The sequence below is a fragment of the Procambarus clarkii genome, chromosome 20 (genome assembly GCF_040958095.1).
Source record: "Procambarus clarkii isolate CNS0578487 chromosome 20, FALCON_Pclarkii_2.0, whole genome shotgun sequence".
NCBI lineage: Eukaryota > Metazoa > Arthropoda > Malacostraca > Decapoda > Cambaridae > Procambarus > Procambarus clarkii.
In genome coordinates, this window is record NC_091169.1 from 26,114,269 (window position 1) to 26,134,436 (window position 20,168).

Below are 20,168 nucleotides of genomic sequence, written 5' to 3' on the forward strand. Positions count from 1 at the left end.
ACACACACACAGATGACGTAGCCATTCTCCAGGTTATATATTTTTTATATAATTACATATGAAAGAACGTATCATTGGGAAGAACACGGTTTAAAATTATGTAATTGCATGTCTGAGGACGTGAAGTGTTCTACCGTCACGTTTCAAAGTCCACTGACTCTCTCTCTCTAGCTGTAATAATAACAAAAAAGTTGTAATATAAGGATGAGCAGCATCACCGCTGTGTCTCCTGCACCAGCAGTGTTCTCCACTCCATCTGTACTCTCCCCCCCCCCCTCATCACTCCTTCTTGTGGAATTTTCCCGCCTTAACTGGTCACTTCCGTCTTCCTGGGAAGTATAATTAGCGCGGTTTGGTGCGGGGTTGGCGCTTTAATTGTTGACAGTTGTGGAACAACGATTTGTAATGTTCTCTTGGACGTTACCAAGAATGTTTTATTTGGCGTAATTGTTAATTTTCATTCTATATTCCCTCACTAGGTGTTGGCTAATTGTGCAGGATAGTATCCATGTGCACGCTATAAACAACTTTTCCCTAACCAGGAATCTCACACACACACACACACACACACACACACACACACACACACACACACACACACACACACACACACACACACACACACACACACACACACACATACATTATTAGGAAGTGACGTGGTGGAGGCTGACTCCATACACAGTTTCAAGTGTAGATATGATAGAGCCCAGTAGGCTCAGGAACCTGTACACCTGTTGATTGACGGTTGAGAGGCGGGATCAAAGAGCCAGAGCTCAACCCCCGCAAGCACAATTAGATGAGTACACACACATACACACGAGGTACGAGTCAACGTGTCTAACCCTCCACATTCCTCCTCCAACAGCGTGGAGGACGAGGTGGAGATGCGGGTGTCTGAGGACGAAGGGGTGGTGGAGGCTGAGGACGCCAACATCCCCGCCCCCCACCTCAGACCGCCCATGTTCAACCCGGAGGACTACGCCCACGCTCTTGCCAAGTACGCCCACATGGCTCACCTCTACATACCTGAGCTGCCCAAGGAGAAGAAGGTAAGGGATAGTTACACACGGAGATAATGACATGAATAAAGGTAAGAGATTGGTTAATATCTATCCCATTATGGATAGCTGTTTCTTAGTTCCTCTCAGATTTAACGGTTAATCTGGTATTCATTTTCTTAGTTCCTCTCAGATTTAACGGTTAATCTGGTATTCATTTTCTTAGTTCCTCTCGGATTTAACGGTTGATCTGGTATTCATTTTGGTAAGAACCAGATAGATTGTAATAGCTAAGAATAAAACAATGAGAAGGGGATTCCGTCATGTTAATTAATATTCCAAGGCTAAGTGTGGCTTGAGGAGGTGTTTACCGTCATGACAGGTGTTGGGCATCTTTGGCTGCTGCCCGCGCTCAAGACCACAACACCTGTCTGAAACACCTGCCAGGTAGTTTGCTAGCATCTTGAATTTACTGTTAGTTCTCCAGCCTCGTGGAGAAGTTCTCGCTATCTTAATTTGAACTTTCTTTGGGATTATGTTTTTGCCAGTAGTAAACTGCAATTTATTTTAAGAAATTTTCCCTACAATTTTCAACGATAACATTCTAGCTTTTGTAGAAGACAGTTAATATTTACAGGATTACCCGAGAGGCAGCCTAGCGCCCAATAATTTTTACTACGGCGCTGTAACAGCCCGTCCTCCTATATAGATCGTAAACAACGTCCCTAGACTGATGTACTCAATTATTTGTACATTATAAGTATATTATTTACATTAGTACAGTTTTACATTATAAGTACAATACTAAATGTACTTATTATTAAATTGGCTGAACCTAACCAAGGCCCCACGAATAGAAAACGGGATATGACGCCAATTTTGTGAGCCACTGTGGTTTTTAGTACAGCAATTTTTAGGATTTATACGTCTAAATGCCATGTACTGTTTGAAAGGCCGGGTTGTGCATGAACCAAATTAGGCCTTCTTCACCTTCCTGAAGTATTATATTTTTGTTATATTAAAAACTTTAAGTTTAATCTGAATAACATATTGATATGATACAACAGTACTATATTTTATGTTTACCAGTCACAAAATGTTCAATCTAATCTGACTAGTTTCGATTAACCGGATACGACATCTCAGTTTACCACTCGGTAAAAATGAACCTTTACCTAACCAGAAACATACTAACCCAATAAACCCACACAACCTATCGAGGCTGATGCATAAAGAAATTTTAGTATTATAATGCCTTATGTTTTACTATGTCGCATTTTAAACGGATTGGTTGATTGAATTACGTGATTTTAAGTTAAAGGACGAGTTGCATAGTAGCTGATATACGATAAATTCTCACCCATAAAATACATCCAAACTCTTAAAGGAATTAACAGGATAGATAAGAACGGGTTATTTAATTTTAATATCGGTGGTACTCGTATAAAGGGACACGGGTGCAAACTGATGAGAACCCAGATGAGCCACATAGACCTTAGAAAGTAGAATGGAATGCACGAGGCTGTGATGTGGTGGAGGCAGACTCCATACACAGTTTCAAATGTAGATATGATAGAGCCCAGTAGGCTCAGGAACATGTGCACCAGTAGATTAACGGTTGAGAGGCGGGACCAAAGAGCAGAAGCTCAACCCACCCACCCCCACAAGCACAGCTTAGATGAGTAAGAAACGGCCCATTCCCCATTTCCTATATTCTTGCATATACTGCTGCAGTAGGAAGCACGAGCGATGTATCGTGTATGAATGTCTCTTGACGGCTCGTGGATGGTTTCAGGGCCGAGGGCGTGACAAGGAGAAGAGTGCGGCACGCGAGGCGCCACCGGAGATGTCAATGAAGCAGTTCAGTTCCCTGCCGGAGTTGCTAAAGCGTCTGCGAGAAGACCTCAAGCTGTCCTACCTCAGGTGGGGTGCCTCTCCCTCAGTGTGGGACCTTTGACAAGCCGCCGGCTTCCTGTTCTCGTCGACGCTACTAGTATTTATTAGCTCTCGTGTAAAGAACACACTAGTAACTTCGAGGAAAGGAAGCCGGCGGCTTGTCAAAGGTTCCCCTCCCCATTTGCCCTGCTCTTTTCCCGTTGGATTTTAAAACTTAACAAAGATTTGGCATTTACGGATAAAGCGGGGTAGACGGTTCCATGGATTTATAACTTTCAGATTCAGATTCAGATTCAGATTCAGATGTTTATTCAGGTAAGGTATATACATACAAGTGATGTTACATTAATGGATTGATATATAGATAGATCTAGTACATACAATGCCTAAAGCCACTATTACGCAATGCGCTTCGGGCAAGAAAACATTAATATCTAGAACTTAATACTAATTGAGCATAAAGAATAAAAGATGTTGAGAACAAATACAAATAAAGATAAAAAAAGGGGGAAACATGACTGAAAAAGCAGCACAAATACAATAGGTTGACAAACAGTGTTGATTAAAAAAAAAAAAAAAAAGAAAATAACAGACATGGGTTGACAATAGAGGAGTGAGGTAGATTACAGGGAATTTATTAGGTAGTGTTTAGTTTTTATCTTAAACTGGTTGAGAGAGGTACAGTCTTTAACATGGTTGGGAAGGTCATTCCACATTCTGGGCCCCTTGATTTGCAGAGCATTTCTAGTTTGATTAAGACGTACTCTAGGAATATCAAAACTGTATTTATTTCTGGTGTGGTGCTCATGGGTTCTGTTACAACCTACTATGAAGCTTTTAAGATCAGGATTGGCATTATAGTTTAGCGTTTTATATATGTATAATACACATGAGAGAATGTGCAGAGACTTAATATCTAACATATTAAGAGATTTGAGTAGGGGTACCGAGTGATGTCTGGGGCCAGAGTTGGATATTGTTCTAATAGCGGCTTTGTGTTGGGTAATTAGAGGACGTAAGTGATTTTGGGTAGTAGAACCCCAAGCACAAATACCATAGTTGAGATAAGGATAGATAAGGGAGTAATAGAGAGTCACCAGGGCAGGGCGTGGTACATAATATCTGATCTTAGAAAGAATGCCCACAGTTTTTGAAACTTTTTTAGATATATTTAGAATGTGTCCCTGGAAATTCAGCTTGTGGTCAATGAGAATGCCAAGGAATTTGCCATCTAATTTGTTACAAATTTGGGTATTGTTTATTTTGAGATTTATAAGACTAGAGGATTTATTGCCAAACAGAATATAGAAGGTTTTGTCAATGTTAAGGGTGAGTTTGTTGGCAGTTAGCCAAAGATGGACTTTATTTAGCTCAGTATTTACTGTGGCATTTAGAGCAAGAGGGTCAGGACTGGAGTAAATGAAGGTTGTGTCGTCAGCAAATAGAATTGGTTTGAGGTGTTGGGAGGCATTTGGAAGGTCATTAATGTAGATGAGAAAGAGGAGAGGGCCAAGTATGCTGCCCTGAGGAACACCAATGTTGATGGGTAGGGTGGGAGAAATTGTATTATTCACAGAAACATATTGGAGCCTGTCAGTAAGGTAGGACTCGAGGTATTGTAGGGAGTGTCCTCTGACTCCATAATGATGTAATTTAAGAAGAAGGTTATGGTGGTTGACAGTATCAAAAGCTTTACGCAGGTCCACAAATAACCCAACAGGGAACTCCTTTTTATCAAGAGCTGTATGAATCGAGTTAAGCATACTAATAAGTGCATCGTTAGTGCTTTTATAAATCTTTTATAAATCTAAATCTTTTATAACTTATAAATCTTATATAAGAGATTTATAACTCTTATATATGTTTTTTATAACTTTTGGTGAAAAAAGTATATCCTGTTCTCAGTCCAACATTGTGGCTTGTTGAGCTTGAAACCGTTACTCCTTGTTTGTGTTACATCTGACCTTTTGAAGAAATTGTCCAGATTAACATCCTCCGAATTGTTCAGTATTTTAAATTAAAAAAAGTAAAAGTAGTAGTCTTAGTCCATCTACTGCTGGCTATGCACTATTCCACTGGCTATTCCGTTTACTTCTGGCTATGTCCACTATAATTTTGTTTGGTCCCTACCAATGACCATGCCACTTTTGATGATGCCCAACCATGTACGTCCAACCATCTGCAGCTTTGTGAAGGAGCTGGTGCGGGATCCACACGACTGGAGTTACGCTGCTACTTGATGTCCTCAAGATGATCCAGCTGGCCCAGACTGACCTTAATGGTGAGTTCCAAGTCTTGATGTCCAGACCCATAATACAGTAGTAATATTGACTTGGCAGAGCTGTGTGACAGCCTGGGAGCTGAGGTTCATAGCTACTCAAGGTTAAGCTGTTTATGAATCATGTTGCCACAAGAGGTGCAAAGTATATGAGAACAATAGTTGGATTATGAAAAGTTGCTAAGAACAGTAAAAATAGGTTTAGATTTTGCATTCCAAGAGTGAATATTGGAGATATTTTTTTGCAATGGGCTGCCTAGGGCTATTGGTGCCAGTTGCCAACTGGACGAATAATCAGAATCTAATGCAAAATAACTGACAACAGGGAACAAGTTCTTATAGACAGAATTAAATGTATGCAAGAGATGAGGTGCACTTCTCCAAGACAGAAGTTATTGCTTTGGCTCTTTAGTAGATATGTGGGGTTTGTTGAGATTTAATTTTAGAACTTGTAGTGTTATGGAAATATATGTGATGATACAAACAATGTGTGCTGGTAGAGGAGAAATTTGTAAGCCTGATAACTGTGTTAGGAAATTGGACAAGGGGCTTTTTGGTAAAAAATTACACTGAAAGAATGTCACTGCTGTAGGGAAATGATGGCATCTATAGTGAGGATTTATGTAACCTATATTATTAGATTCAATTTCAACATATCATTTAATATTTTAACTTGTGTAGATGCTTACATTTACTTTTTTTCATTTCAATACAAGTATATTTTTTTTATTTAACTTTAATTATTCCTGTTTTGAAGCAGTTTGTGCGAGTGGTTAAACACTTACCATAATAATAATAATAGTAATAATAATAATAATAATAATAATAATAAATAATAATAATGTTATTTAAAAAATGTACAGAAGAATATGAATAGTGGTTTAATAATTGTTACACAGTGTATATTGTATATATCTGATAAGACCACTAATATGCATAGTGTCTCGGGCATAACTTAAAATAATTCAGTTAGGTTATTTAAAAGTTTGAGGTGGGCAGTTCAAAAAAGAAGCAAGCTAATATATAATTGTTAAAGCATTTTAGCAAATGAAATACAGTTTTTAAGGATATAGTGTAAAAATGATTAAGAGAAAATGAACATGTGTAATGCAGTAATACTAAAAATTAAATTACAACCTTTTTGAATTGTTGGAAGAAATGGAAATAAATGACTGATAATTTTTTTTATAAACAGCAATTGTTTTAACAGTACATAGTTACAAATACATAATTTTACAATATTAGACGAGATTTAGAAAAATGACGTACAATATTTAGAAACAGCAGTACAGGTATTTAGTAACTACATATGTACAGTATAAAGTAATAAATAATTAATGTGCATAATAACAACAAAACAGGTTTACATGTAAGAGGAGAAAAGGTGAGGAAAATTGGGACCTAAAGTTAATAAGGTAGTTCTTAGGTTTCTCTTTTAAGCTGGATAAGAGAAGTAAAATTTTTAATCTCATTAGGGAGGTCATTGCCACAGTTTACAAACCCTTGATTTGCAGTATTTCTGCTTTGATTAAGTCTCACTCTTGGAAAATCAAAATACTGTATACATGTATTTAATTCTCTTGTAATGCCCATGAGTTCTGTTACAGCTCTCTAGGATGTGGGTAATTGTTTTGTCTCATTTGGTGCATGACTTATCCAAAACAATGAACATGCCAGGTAATGCTTTTTATATTTTAAATGATTTCAGTCAACTCTTCTGCACATTTTGCAGTACTATAGTTTCAGTCCACACTCAACTGTCTCCCTGCCAGGAACAGCCAACAGCCGGGAGCAGCAGTTGGCACTTCGACGAGCACTCATCGACGAACACGAGTGCCTCTCCTGCCTGAGGTATTGTATGCGCTCCACTGATGCCACCCTCAGGTTAGCCCACTACCACCACGGCCTCTATGCTCTTGCCGTTGCCACTATGAGCAACCTCGCCAGGAGTCGGACTCTAGCTCTCCAGGTGGGTCATGACAAGGCAGTTAATAATTCATTTTGTTGAGGACATGCAGTATGTATATATGTATACAGTATACACTAGGCTTATATTGAGGATACTACCATCCCCTCTCCCCTAAGGTTAAACTATTGACCCTTCCCAGGATGCAACCCCATAACGGTTGCCTAACTCCCTGGTACCTATTTACTGCTAAGTGAATAGAGGCACTAGGTGAAAGGAAAAGTTCCCAACCATTTCTGTCCCGCCTGGGAATTGAACCCAGGAGTCCCAATTGTGAGTTGGGAACGAACCACTCTGTATTCATGGGGGTGTTCATTTTAGTCTATCTTTTATTTTTTCACACTTTTATTGGTTTATTTTTGTCTGTGGAATGATTTAGTTTGTTAACTGTGCTCCCTCTCCCCCTTCTCCCCATCTGTACACTGGAGAACATGTGATCTATGTACACTGGATCCACCACAAATTGTGTTCAGAGTAAAACTGGGTAGACAATGCAGATTTTTTTTTAAAGTCAAGCTCATTAAGGATAGTTACTTATCCATGATTAAATTTAGCACTGTACAGGCACATGAAGCAACATAGAGAGTAGTCACTGTCATCATTAGTCATGTTATGATTAAGCAATATAAAATTATCATTTGCTCTCTGTTCGCAAGCCATAATTAAAACATATCAAGATGTACACAATTTATGGCAGTGTTTTGTTTAGACTTTATTTACAAATAGTAAAGCACTTGTAGGAAAACGTTAAATGTTGATGAAAAATGCTATGGCTGAAATGTCCTGTAATGTTACACATTATTATTCTTTATTGAGATGGTCAGTAATTAAATCCTATACAGATGTTATAAGAATTACTTTAGATATGGATTCATATACCGTGACTTCTACAATTTGATAATTACAAGAGGTTCCACATAAATTATTCCTATACAGTAATATCTTGCCAAATAATTTCCATAATTACAAGAGAACAGTATAATCCAATGTGATAATACATGCCTGTAACTCTTGCCACAACATATAACAATGAATGTTTTCCAGCTTCTAACCAGAGCATGTGTGACTTCGCCAGTAGGCCACCGTCAAGTAGTGGATGCCATGGCCACTCTCCGCCTACGCTTTGCTGAACCCGTCAAGTGCAAGTTCCTCATCTCAATGATGCTCTCTCATCCTCATCCAAGGTACTGTTGCTTCCTTATCTCATATTCTTCACATCAAAGATTCTTTTACACCCAAACCTAACTTTTCCCTGTACTCAGCTTCACAGGTAACACATGTAAACAGTTTCTTCTTTTTCCAAGGAGGCATGAAGTAGGACAAGGGAGTGTGCTTCTGGGGCTGGTATAGGTGACAAAATGGACAGGATTGACATTTTTTCTGGAAGTGGGGACAACTGTTATCTGCCTCTCGGTTGGAGGTAATGATGTTAATAATAATATTATATTATTAATATTGTATTCATAGGAATGTGTACACAGAACATATAAAGAAACACTTGTAGGTACTGAGGTCATCACAAATATGAAGCCACTACTACTCTAAGCATTTTTGAGAAAATTTAGAATAATGTAGGTAAAAATTATTTATTTATTTATTTATTTATTTATGCATATACAAGAATGTACATAAGGAATGTGAGGATACAAATATGGTAATTACAGTCTTGTAAAGCCACTAGCACGCGCAGCGTTTCGGGCAGAAACGGTCCATGATTATTTATAGGTATAATGGGGTAAACACTTAATACTAAAAGAAGCAAGCTAACATATGTGGGAATGTTCAAGAAATAACAAATGATATACACTGTATGAAGCTTCTAAGCTATCCATTTTTCTGACAGCTTCCAAGTGTGGGGTTTGCGGTTCATAAATGCACTGGTGGCATCAACAGGAAGCCTGAGAGAGAGAATTTACCTGCAGGAAGAACTGACGGAGGCTGGCTTTGATCCTGCTGCCCTCAGGAAGGTAAACTTCCAGTGGTGCTGTTGTATCTACGATTGATGTATGGAGAGCTTTCTAAATACTATCTACTGTAATTGTTTAGTATAGTATTTAGTTTGGTGAATACTTGAAGTGTGCATTTTTTAATAGTCAAAGTTTTCCCTTAAGTGATTCCACATATTTCTTAATAAACTCTGTAACTGTTGCCTCCAGTGCTTTTATCAGAAGGCACTGGAGGCAACAATTCATTAGAGACAACACAAATGAAGTTACAGTATTCACTTGGTTACCTTGTTTACAAGTGTAAACTGTAGCATTATCCTTGTTTAAAAGTCAAGTCTTATTATTTTCTGGGGCAGCCTTGTGTGGCTCCCTGAAGCTATGTTGGTGAGATAGCTTCCATCTCCTAGGTCACATCAGCCATGTAGTTTTATTTGGCCTACCAGGGACCAGAAGCCTGGGGCCCGCTTACAGAGGCAGAGAGAGCAGGTGACGCTCTGCTGTAATGACTGGTATATAAAGTTTAGCTTTTGTGGCTGTTAATGTAAATGTTTCTCATATTTAAAATACCAGTTTGTTTTATTTGTGTTAATTTTTATGCTTTATTTGTGGGATCCAGTTGTAGGACCAGGGAACTTTATGCTCTTCTCCAGAGACATGGTTTTTGTTCTTCCTGGGTCTGTTGGGCATTATGTTCAATAATGAACATAATGTTGATAGGAGTGCCATCTCACTCGTTGGGAGTCATCTCAGCGAGATGGCTTCAGGGAGCTACCAAGGCTCAACCTGAAAGAGGCATTTCATTTCAATCAAAATTGTTTTTTTCATGTATAACAACCACTCATAATTTGTATATTCATCAGATCATTGAGCGAAGTGGCTCGGACCACATCCAGCAGCAGTCCATGATGGAGTTGAACCGGTGGAGTGCTGCTTACATTGATGTGGGTAGCTTCGAGAGCGAGATTCATGGTCTGCGAACCTCAAACGCCACCCTGCAGGAGGAGCTGAAGAAGCTAAGGGAAGCCAACATGGTGAGTGGCGAGAGGTCCTGGTGGAAGGGCTACTTAAGTGAACGCATGCAGGGTAATTCTCGAAAGAAGAAAGCCTGCTTGGTGAGTCACCAGACAGATTTTTAATTGTATAAGAAGAGCCAGAGAATGTCACATTAAAGTGGCTGAAATAAATAACCCAACATGAAATTAAAGCAATAATGTTCCAGTCCATCCTGGACCATTTATTAAGTTGTCATGACTGGATAAGGGTCAAGGATGGTCCAAAACAACATCACTTTCATTTCATGTGTGAGAGTTGGGCTGTTTGTATAAGAAGAGAATTTAGATTCAGTGGTTGTACAGGGCATTTAAGTATAAGAACAGTTATGTTCTTCACTGTAATACTGTACTAAGCTTAAAACTGGAAACCAAACTAACATCTGTTGAAATAAGAATAAAAATGCTTTTGCATGCATGCTGACCAATATACTGTACTGACTAGACCAAGAAACAGTTCACTTCAAGATATAATCAATGGAGCACTAACTTGGGACAGAGGAGCCCCCAGTAATAACAGGTGGACCCACAGCCAATACAGTACTTGACATGAATACTTTACATAAGTGTTCACTAGAGTTCAAGACAACATTCCAATACTCAAACACATTTTTGAAATGGGTGAAAAGAATGAATTAAGGGATATCCCCATAACATGCAATAATAATCAGGAAAAGCATTGACAAATGAAAGATTCAAAAGCCCCAGATGTGGACAGAATTTAATCCAGTTCCTTAAGGAACTGACAGATGAACTAACACTCGTTATTGGAAAATCATCCTGACCTAAGGATAGTTTCCCTAGACTGGAATTATGCAAATGTTGCCACTATTTAAAAAAATGTAGAAAGAGGTAAGCAGAAAACTACCATCCAACAAGTTTGACCTTGCATATCTGCAAGTTAATGGAAATAATTCTTAGGGAGGGAATCATTCACCATCTTACAATGAATAATCAAATAAAATCAATCAACATGGATTTGTTAAAAATAAAACCCTTGCCTTACAAACCTGCTCCCATTTTTGGAAACTAACCAGCTATTCGGACAAAGGCCTTCCATTAGATGTAGTACACATGGACTTTGCTAAAGCTTTTGATAAGGTACCACATGAAACACTGGCAAGGAAATTACAAGCACATGAAATAAGTGATAGAATACTAGAATGGATAAGACAGTTTTTAAATATTACTGATGATACTACCTTTATCTATTCAGTTCCCAACCCACACATTAATCATCAAACCAAATTCACATACAACACATGGCCAAAAAAAGTATTAATACTGTTGGTATAATCTCTCAAATCAGATATATGTTCACCACTCTGCTCTCCTTCACTATATTTCCCTAACTCTTCTGTCTTCCAGCGATGTTAGGTTTAGTTCCCCAAGTCTCTCCTTGTAGCTCATACCCCTCAGCTCGGTACTAGTCTGGTGGCATACCTCTGAACTTTCTCCAGTTTCGTCTTGTGCTTGACAAGATACGGACTCCAAACTGGAGCTGCATACGCCAGGATTGGTCTAACATACATGGTATACAAAAGTTCTGAATGATTCATTACACAAGTTTCTAAAGGCCGTTCTTATGTTCTCCAACTTGGCATATGCCGCTGATGATATCCTCTTGATCTGGGCTTCAGGGGACAGGTCTGGTGTGATTATCAACCCTCGGGTCTTTCTCACTCATTCTTGAATTCCATCTTCCTAATTGTACCTTGTATCTGGCCTCGTGCTCCCTACACATATTTTAATTATTTTACATTTGCTCAGGTTGAACTCAACAACCATTTGTTGGACCATTCCTTCAGTTTGTAGAGGTCATCTTTAAGCCTCATGCTGTAGTCCATCTTAATCCTTCTCATAATTTTGGTATTATCAGCAAACAAACATTATTCTTTTACTCCAATGTTGTCAGATGTATTGGCTCTGATTACCACCCTCATCTGTTTGTCAGTTAGAAAATTGTTCATCCATGCCACCCCTCCAGCATGTTTGTTTCCAGAACAGCCTCTTGTGTAGGACTGTCAGAAACCTATTTTAGGTCCAATAGACCCAGTCAACCCAACCCACTTTTTCCTGTAGATTCTCTGTGGCTCTTATCACAAAAATCTTAGATTTGTTACTCGGGATCTTCCTGTTCGAAAACCATATTGTCTGTCTCTTATGTCAGATCACTCCAGGTGTTCTTCCCATTTGGCTTTAACTATTTTTTTCTAGTGTTTTGACTATCACGCTTGTTAGTGATACGTGTGTATAATTTAAAGGTTCTTCTCGGCTAACATTTTTATAGATTGGAACTAGGTTTGCCCTTTTCCATATACTGTATCTGCTAAGATTCCTCTGCACAATGATATCTAGAATTTTAAATGGAGAGGTGGAATGCTCAGCTCAGTTGCACATTCTCTCATTTGCACAAGGTGAAACTCCTTTGAGTTTCACCTTGAGTGGAACTCCAGTACCACACTACTGTTTGGTAGTGTGGCACTGGAGCTCACCCCGATTGGCCTATGACACTCCCTTACCCTACTTGCTTCACGTATAAAAGTTGGGTGAGGGCTAGCCCCAACTGTCTAGCCTCCAACCTCAGACACACATTCTCTCTTATATAGATTGTGAAATATGAGTGGACTAATTATATTTTTGTTTTATTATTTAATGTCAATAACTTTGTTTTACTGCATTATATTGCTCTTCTCTAAGGTTTATTCCCCTACCCCATGAAGGTGGAAATGTGATGATGCTTATGAATGGTATATGAGTAATGTAGATATGTGAAAAAATAGCTGGGTAGGCTACTCTTAGAATACAAAACTGGTGATAAATTTGAATCTTAACACTCAACACTATACAGTAGTTTAAAAAAAAAATCTTGTCAATTCCAGCAAAGTTTAATGATACAATCTAAAGTGTTAATTTTTACCCAGAAACTCCTTGAAGAAAACGTCCTCCTGAAGACTGTTGGTGGGGATGTAGAAGAACGTTATGCAGCCCTCAGGCGACGTCTGGAACAGAGTGGTCTTCCAGTAGCACCCTCTCCTATTCCATCCATTAGTGACTCTGATCTTTCTTCCCTCAACACCTTCAGGAATAGCACTATGTGCCGTAGCTCCATCTCCCCCTCCAGGAATGGAGATGCAAGGAGCTCCATCACTGAGACTGACTCTGTTATATTTACTCAAGGTGGTCAGAGGTCTTTCACACCTGTCTGGAACACCAATTGTCAGAACTCTGCTGAATCTACTAGTAGCAAGACATCAATCTCTTCTATAGAAACTGTTACTCCATGTCATGTATCTGCTTCCACTACCAGTGTTATTCCACCCAGCAGTAGGAGCAGACATCAGTCTTCCTCATCAACACCCGAGCCAAAGATGACCTCTCCACTGAGGAGTGCCACAGCATCTCCAAACAGGAACTGTGAGAGAGATGATGATCAAACGGGGGACAACACACCAACCAGGTCCTCACCGACACAAGAACCCGAGAGAAAGAGAGTTATTTCAGGAGAAAGATTCAATGAACATATGCCAACCACACACATTAATATGACTTACTGCAGTGGGAACAAGTTGCCCTCGCCTGATGTGGAGCTGCATTGTGAGAGCAGTTGTTCATCTCCTGATGGAAAACAGATGCCTCAGGAGCTCAAAAATCTATGCAGATCAAACAGTCGACACCGGCAACAAATTTCTGAAGAGCCTCCAGTGATAAACTGCTCCTTAAATAATGTTCCTGACAGGGAGAGGCAGCAATTGACTAGTCCAACACAGAGTGACAGTAGACCACATAGTAAATCTTCCTCACACATATCCTCACCAAGGTCAGTGTCGCCATCTAATGCCAAAAGGAAGGCTCCAAAGCCTCCTTCTGGCACTACCAGCCCATTATCTTCCTCAACTTCTTCCCTGTCATCCTCATCCTCCACCTCCTCCAATGTAGGAGGGGAGCGGAAGGATCCGGAGTACATGAATGTGCCACGGCGGGAGTCGCCGCAGAATAAGAGTCGAAGTGAATCGCCTGCCAGCAAGACTAGAAGTGGGAGCGAGGAAGGGGATCTCGACTATGAGCGTGACATGGTAGTGTATGAGGCCATCACTCTTGCTAATGATAGGATCTTCATTGATAGAAACAATACCCAAGGCTCCCGTGGCTCCGAAGAGAGTCCTGAGTTTGACGGAGACACAGGGCAGTCTGGAGTCTAGGGACAGTCAAGGAGGCTACCCAGATGGCCATAGTGTGCGACAGTCTGTGCATCACTACGAGAATCTGGTAATGATGTCTGACCACTTTGAAGTGGTACCTGAAGCAGCAAAGAAAGAAAATGAGAGAAATGGATCAAAAAGAGATGAAAATGAGATGCAAGAGGAAGAAGAAATAAATAAAAATAATCAAGAAAACAAGGCAGAAAAACTAGATGATGTTAGTGAGAGAGAAGTAGAAGCAGTCATGTCAGGTCTTGAGAATGTATTAAGGAGTGCAGAGTCTTCACTGAGCTTAGTGTCACAAGAAACTGTAAAAGAAAATCCACTTCTGAAAGAAAACTTTGAAGACCGTGCAAGCCCAGAAAATGTGACCAATCAAGAATTAAAAATCATACCTACTAGAATTCCACAACTGCCTGCTAGATCTCGATCCCGTAATTCCCAGACAGGAAGCAATCAGCGGGATCCAGTCTTATTCCTAGAGTTCGAATCCCCTGCAGAGACCAGTGACACTGAAACGCTTCTTCACAGCAGCCAACCACTGCCTAGTCCACGCACCATAGAGACAGAATCCACGAAATCATTTGGTTTTGTGCGTCCAGAGAGGTCATTAAGGCGTCACGAGACCTTCATTGACCGCAGCAACACTGAACGGGAGTCTCGAGATGAACGTCGCCGGGGTATTAAACGCAGTGAGAGTTTCCAAGCCAGCAATAAGACTGATTACAACAGTCATCGATCCTATTCCCCAAGACGGCGAGGTTCCACCGACCTTTTGGTGCCTCTTGAGGAGAAAGAGGTTCACATCAGTGGTCGGATGTTCACCAAGTATACCCCTCATGAAGTCGAGCGGCGCAACCGTGTCAACGAGCTTATTACTGCTGAAATGAATCTTCGCAAAAACCGTAGCGTGGAAGACCGCCTAGATCAGTGGTTGGAGACTCAGGGACCTGATGGCGAGTGGACACTGAAGTGGAAGTACCCAGATATTCGCCATGAAGACGAGAAACCTAACCGCCAAAAAAGTAGCCGTAGGCACGAAAGTCAATCACCAACTCGTTATGATGACAACAGAAGATCTTCAAAATCAAAGAATGTAGAAAACAGATCATCTTCCAAGCACCAAGAAAAAACACAGTCTTCAAAGTACCCCATTAATATTTCTGGTACTCCAATCAAACCATCTCGTGCTGGCAAGCAAACTAAGTTTTCCAACTCTGAGATTAGTGCCTTCAGCGGCTTTAAAAACCCCAATGGATTTCGGGAGAGTGACTATGGGCCAAATTTTATGCTCAACAAACCAAACACACGCTTGCCAGACTTTGCAGATTTAGTCGATTATGGTGGCCGTGACTACCCTCTTCCCCGCGGGCGGAGCTCAAGAGAGAAGGGCATAGGAGGAAGGCGGAAGGGAGAAATAGATCCAGATATTCCAACGCCAGACTACACGGCCACACCTGCTGGCACCATGTCCACTGTAATCAACGGGTCACCTGCAAAACACATATTAGACATGCCATCAGGACTTTATTGAGAATTTAAAATTGTTCCACTTCTCCAGGTGATAGATATTGTGTACTGTGTATATATTAAACATTTGTAGACAGCTTGTGTACAAAATTTTAATTAATTCAAAAATTGACAAATTACCAGATGGAAAGTAAGGGAAAATATTAGGGGTATTTTAAAATATCCTTTGTTAATAAAACTAAGTAAATATACTGTATATGTATACTGTAGTCAATACATTGTTCCACATAAAATTATACACGAGGTTTCCTCAGTCACAAACAACTGAAACGTGTGCAATATTCATGAAACTTATGTAAATATGTGTACTGTATATAGTGTTCAATATTACCCTCTATGTAAACTAAAGTGTCATCACATTGTAGAATGGAAGATGTTTATATAATGTTGCTGTGATCTGATACAAGTTTGCTTTTGTTTATAGATTTTCCTGCTACTGTATTCTTGGGTTACCAGTTTTCTTATACCCTTGGTCCACTGTTATCCAGTCATGAATACTAAAGACTTGGACATTTGTGGTCAATTTTAATTTCTACTTCCCAAGTCATAAATATTAAAAGATTGAAGTGAATTTTTTTTTTTTTTTAAGTAGTAATTGCTTATTCTGAAACTCCAGTATAGCTCCAAAACTCCATTGGTTTTAAATTTGTTAAAACATTTCTTGCAGAAATGTAAGCATTTCAAGTTATCAAAAGGAAGGCACCAAGCCAGAAAGGATATGTAGCACCATCAAATGTGCAGGATAATCATTGAGCTAAATATCACCAAGGATGCCAATATGAGAACAAAAATGCACAAGACATCACTCTCCAACCATTTTATTTCACAGCTTCAGAAGAAAAACAATATTTAGCTTCACGCGCAGACGTATTCCAAATAAGATTAGTCCCTGTACGGATAACAATTTGGCCACTTGCTGCATTTGTTTATTCAGGTAAAGGTACATATATTGAAAATTAAAAAAATGTTGGATTTATAGATACCCAGTACATACAATGCCTGAAGCCACTAACACCCACAGCGTTTGGGGCAAGAAATAAACTTAACGCTAATCGAGATAAGGAGCATAAATTGAATTTAAAGAAATTAGATGGATGGAACAGCAGAAGCAACAAAGATTTTAATCTATTAAGTTTATACATGGCAGATATCAAAAGTTTATTTACATACAGGGTACATTGGGTTCATGAGAATACAGACTAAGTTTTACACTTATAAATCAATATTGTTTGAAACTAGCACGACATAGGTTGACATTTTTGAAGCAAGGTAGGTTACATGGAGCTTGTTAGGTACATTTTTTCAGGGGTACAGCCTGACATGATTGGGAAGGTCATTCCACGTTTGTCTATTTACAGATCACAAGATTTGTCTGCATACATTGACCACAGACTGGACAGCCAGCCCAAGGTGATCACAAAAAAAAAAAAAAAGTCCCAGAAGAGGTATGATTTACGAGGAAAGGCTCCGGGAAGTATATTACGTCCCGGGAAGATAGAATTTAAGATCATGTCCAAGAAATTTACAAAACAATTAGCATCAAGGTGGAAACAGGTGGAAACAGTGCCAAATGAGGGAATTATCACGGAAAAATGTAGTCATTACAAATATATGGCACTTTGAAGGGGTCTGGATAAGGTTTGGGAAGGAATGGTACCAAACTACTGACAGTCAGGGGATTGAACCGACTTGCATCAAGCAAGTCGCGCTACCGTCCAGCCTAAGTGGTTGGGTGAGCCATATTAAAGTGTTAACAGATTAAACGCATTCTGTAGCAATTTGAAGGCGGCATGCTATACACAGTTTGAAATAGATGTGATAAGAGCCCAATAGACTAGAATCTCTACACCAGTCAATTTACAGGCAGGACCACTGTGCCAAAGCTCAACCTCCCCAAGCACAATTAGGCAAGTACAAAATCCTGAGGGTGATCTGGGTACCCACAGAATAGGTCCTGTGGAAAATATGCGCACCTTCCCATTTCTCCAGACTCACAAGCAAGTATTTAACCAGGCCAGCTCAATATAATTAGGTAAAACTGGAAAAGCCTCGGCAGGTCAGCCTCCGGTTTCTCCGAAAGACCTGTGCAACCTCTTACAGTTTGCCTACTTGTAGAGCTAATGGGTGGTTTTTATAGCCCCTTTTGAAAGTTTATAAAACTAAGTTAACACTGTAGTAGGGTTGTCCTACCTAGAGTAGGGACTTCGTACTGTCAATTCTTGCAAAGAGTTAACCAAGAGGGCTTAGTGTCAAGCTTCAGTGGCATTACTAAAGGCAAGATACGAGGAAGGCATTGTATAGAGGGGAGGGGTAAATCAGTCTAGTTTGCAACCAAGTTCTGGGGGTCTATGAACCCCTCTAAACAATAACCGGCCATCCGGGTTGTGGGTTCAGGATAGCATCATCTAACGGTCTAGTCAGAGACCGGGCCGCGAGAACACTGCCCAGCAGTACAAAACTTTTTAAATAAGGTATGATAAAATGCCAGTGTTTGAGGTAACAATTTGTTATTGAAATCAACTTTACACCTCGTGCCGAGTCTTTACTTCATCAAAAAGCGAGCTGTTAGGAGACCAAGTGGTGACGGGCAGTGTTTTATTCTGTTGTAGATGTCCAGCACAGAGTGCCTTCTCTTGCCTGGACCTGAGGACGAGAGGAAGTCAATATTAGGAATGTCAGGTTTAAAAAATATTTATTGCATAAATGTTTTCCGTTATGTAAACAGTCCAATAAGCCTTCGTTAGACAGTAACCTTCACTACCGCCCACAGGATGGGCGTGGTGGAGTATACCACACCACACTAAATACGAACAGATTAGTACGGAGTAGACGCAAATGTACTTTAAGCTTGAGAGTTCATCAACTCTGAATAATGACTTATGGTATGTAATGGGCAAATATTTCAGCGAGTTAATTGATAATCAACATTTTATGAAGCGGATCTACAGCTTTTTAAGTGCAAAGTTTATAAAATTGAAATTATAAGAATCTAGTAACAAATTGGTAAATCTTAAATAATACAAGTTAAGAATCTGGTATGTAAAACCCTTAGTAAGTAATTATCTAAAGAAGGCACCAAACCGGGAAAACCCTTAGTAAGCTACAGGCAGCTGACCTTTGATGTTCTGTGGTCAAGGAGGAGGGGGGGGGGGGAAATCAAACCAATTAACTATATTTGGAGCACACTTCAGTCCCACAAGGTCGAATTACTGATGTTAATACACTTGCGTCCTTACAAGTTCATGCCTTTGGTAATTTATTTTTTGCACCTAATATTTTACAAATCGGCTGAAGTGTTTAAGGCAATATTGCTGACAGGACGTCATACAAGTTACGTTAATAGCAAAAATACAAGGACATCCTAAGGATTAACATATCCTGGTTAGTCATTTGTAGGAAATTTTACCCATTACTAGAATGATATCACTAGCCCGCTGAATTTAAGTAGTCATGTTAAAGCATAAAAAAAAGTAGTTTAACACTAAGAACTAGTGACCCCATTGTACGCTTAAAAGTAATATATATTTAAACGAATTTTTAAGGTCACGTTAAGGGTTAGCCTCATGATACAAGTGGGGTAGAGGAGCGTCAGTTTGGGTCCACTATAGTGCCATATGCGGCACTATGCGCATTTAACCCAACCTTTGATTCAAGGCAAGTCTGAAATAATGGTAGTTTCCCCATACACTTCACTATGTTCCAGTACGGGGAACCAGGGGCAAGGGAGGGGGGACGCAGCAAAGGGCAGGGGCAAGGGAGGGGGGACGCAGCAAAGGGCAGGGGCAAGGGAGGGGGGACGCAGCAAAGGGCAGGGGCAAGGGGGGGGGACGCAGCAAAGGGCAGGGGCAAGGGAGGGGGGACGCAGCAAAGGGCAGGGGCAAGGGAGGGGGGACGCAGCAAAGGGCAGGGGCAAGGGAGGGGGGACGCAGCAAAGGGCAGGGGCAAGGGAGGGGGGACGCAGCAAAGGGCAGGGGCAAGGGAGGGGGGACGCAGCAAAGGGCAGGGGCAAGGGAGGGGGGACGCAGCAAAGGGCAGGGGCAAGGGAGGCGCAGCAAAGGGCAGGGGCAAGGGAGGGGGGACGCAGCAAAGGGCAGGGGCAAGGGAGGGGGGACGCAGCAAAGGGCAGGGGCAAGGGAGGGGGGACGCAGCAAAGGGCAGGGGCAAGGGAGGGATCCCCCCCACATACAGGTCAACTTCAGGAGACGAAGCTGGAACTGTATACCAAAAGTGAGGTAAAACACACTGAAGTGCTTTTTGGCTCAGCGTCACTTTTATATCCAGCAGCCAACCAAACCCGGCC

The 20,168-nt window shown here is 40.4% G+C and overlaps 1 protein-coding gene across 1 annotated transcript in view; it reads left to right on the forward strand.

The window, feature by feature from the left end:
- The window catches only part of mwh (multiple wing hairs), a 51,824-nt gene extending 35,385 nt beyond the window's left edge, over positions 1–16,439 (forward strand). Inside the window, 10 exon segments of the mRNA XM_045738008.2 lie at positions 869–1,052; positions 2,797–2,924; positions 5,083–5,116; positions 5,118–5,178; positions 6,948–7,144; positions 8,186–8,325; positions 8,985–9,108; positions 9,948–10,118; positions 13,061–14,302; positions 14,304–16,439. Of these exon segments, the coding sequence (XP_045593964.2) occupies positions 869–1,052; positions 2,797–2,924; positions 5,083–5,116; positions 5,118–5,178; positions 6,948–7,144; positions 8,186–8,325; positions 8,985–9,108; positions 9,948–10,118; positions 13,061–14,302; positions 14,304–15,872 (3,850 nt within the window). The 3' untranslated portion in view covers positions 15,873–16,439.
- The last annotated feature ends 3,729 nt before the right edge of the window (positions 16,440–20,168 follow it).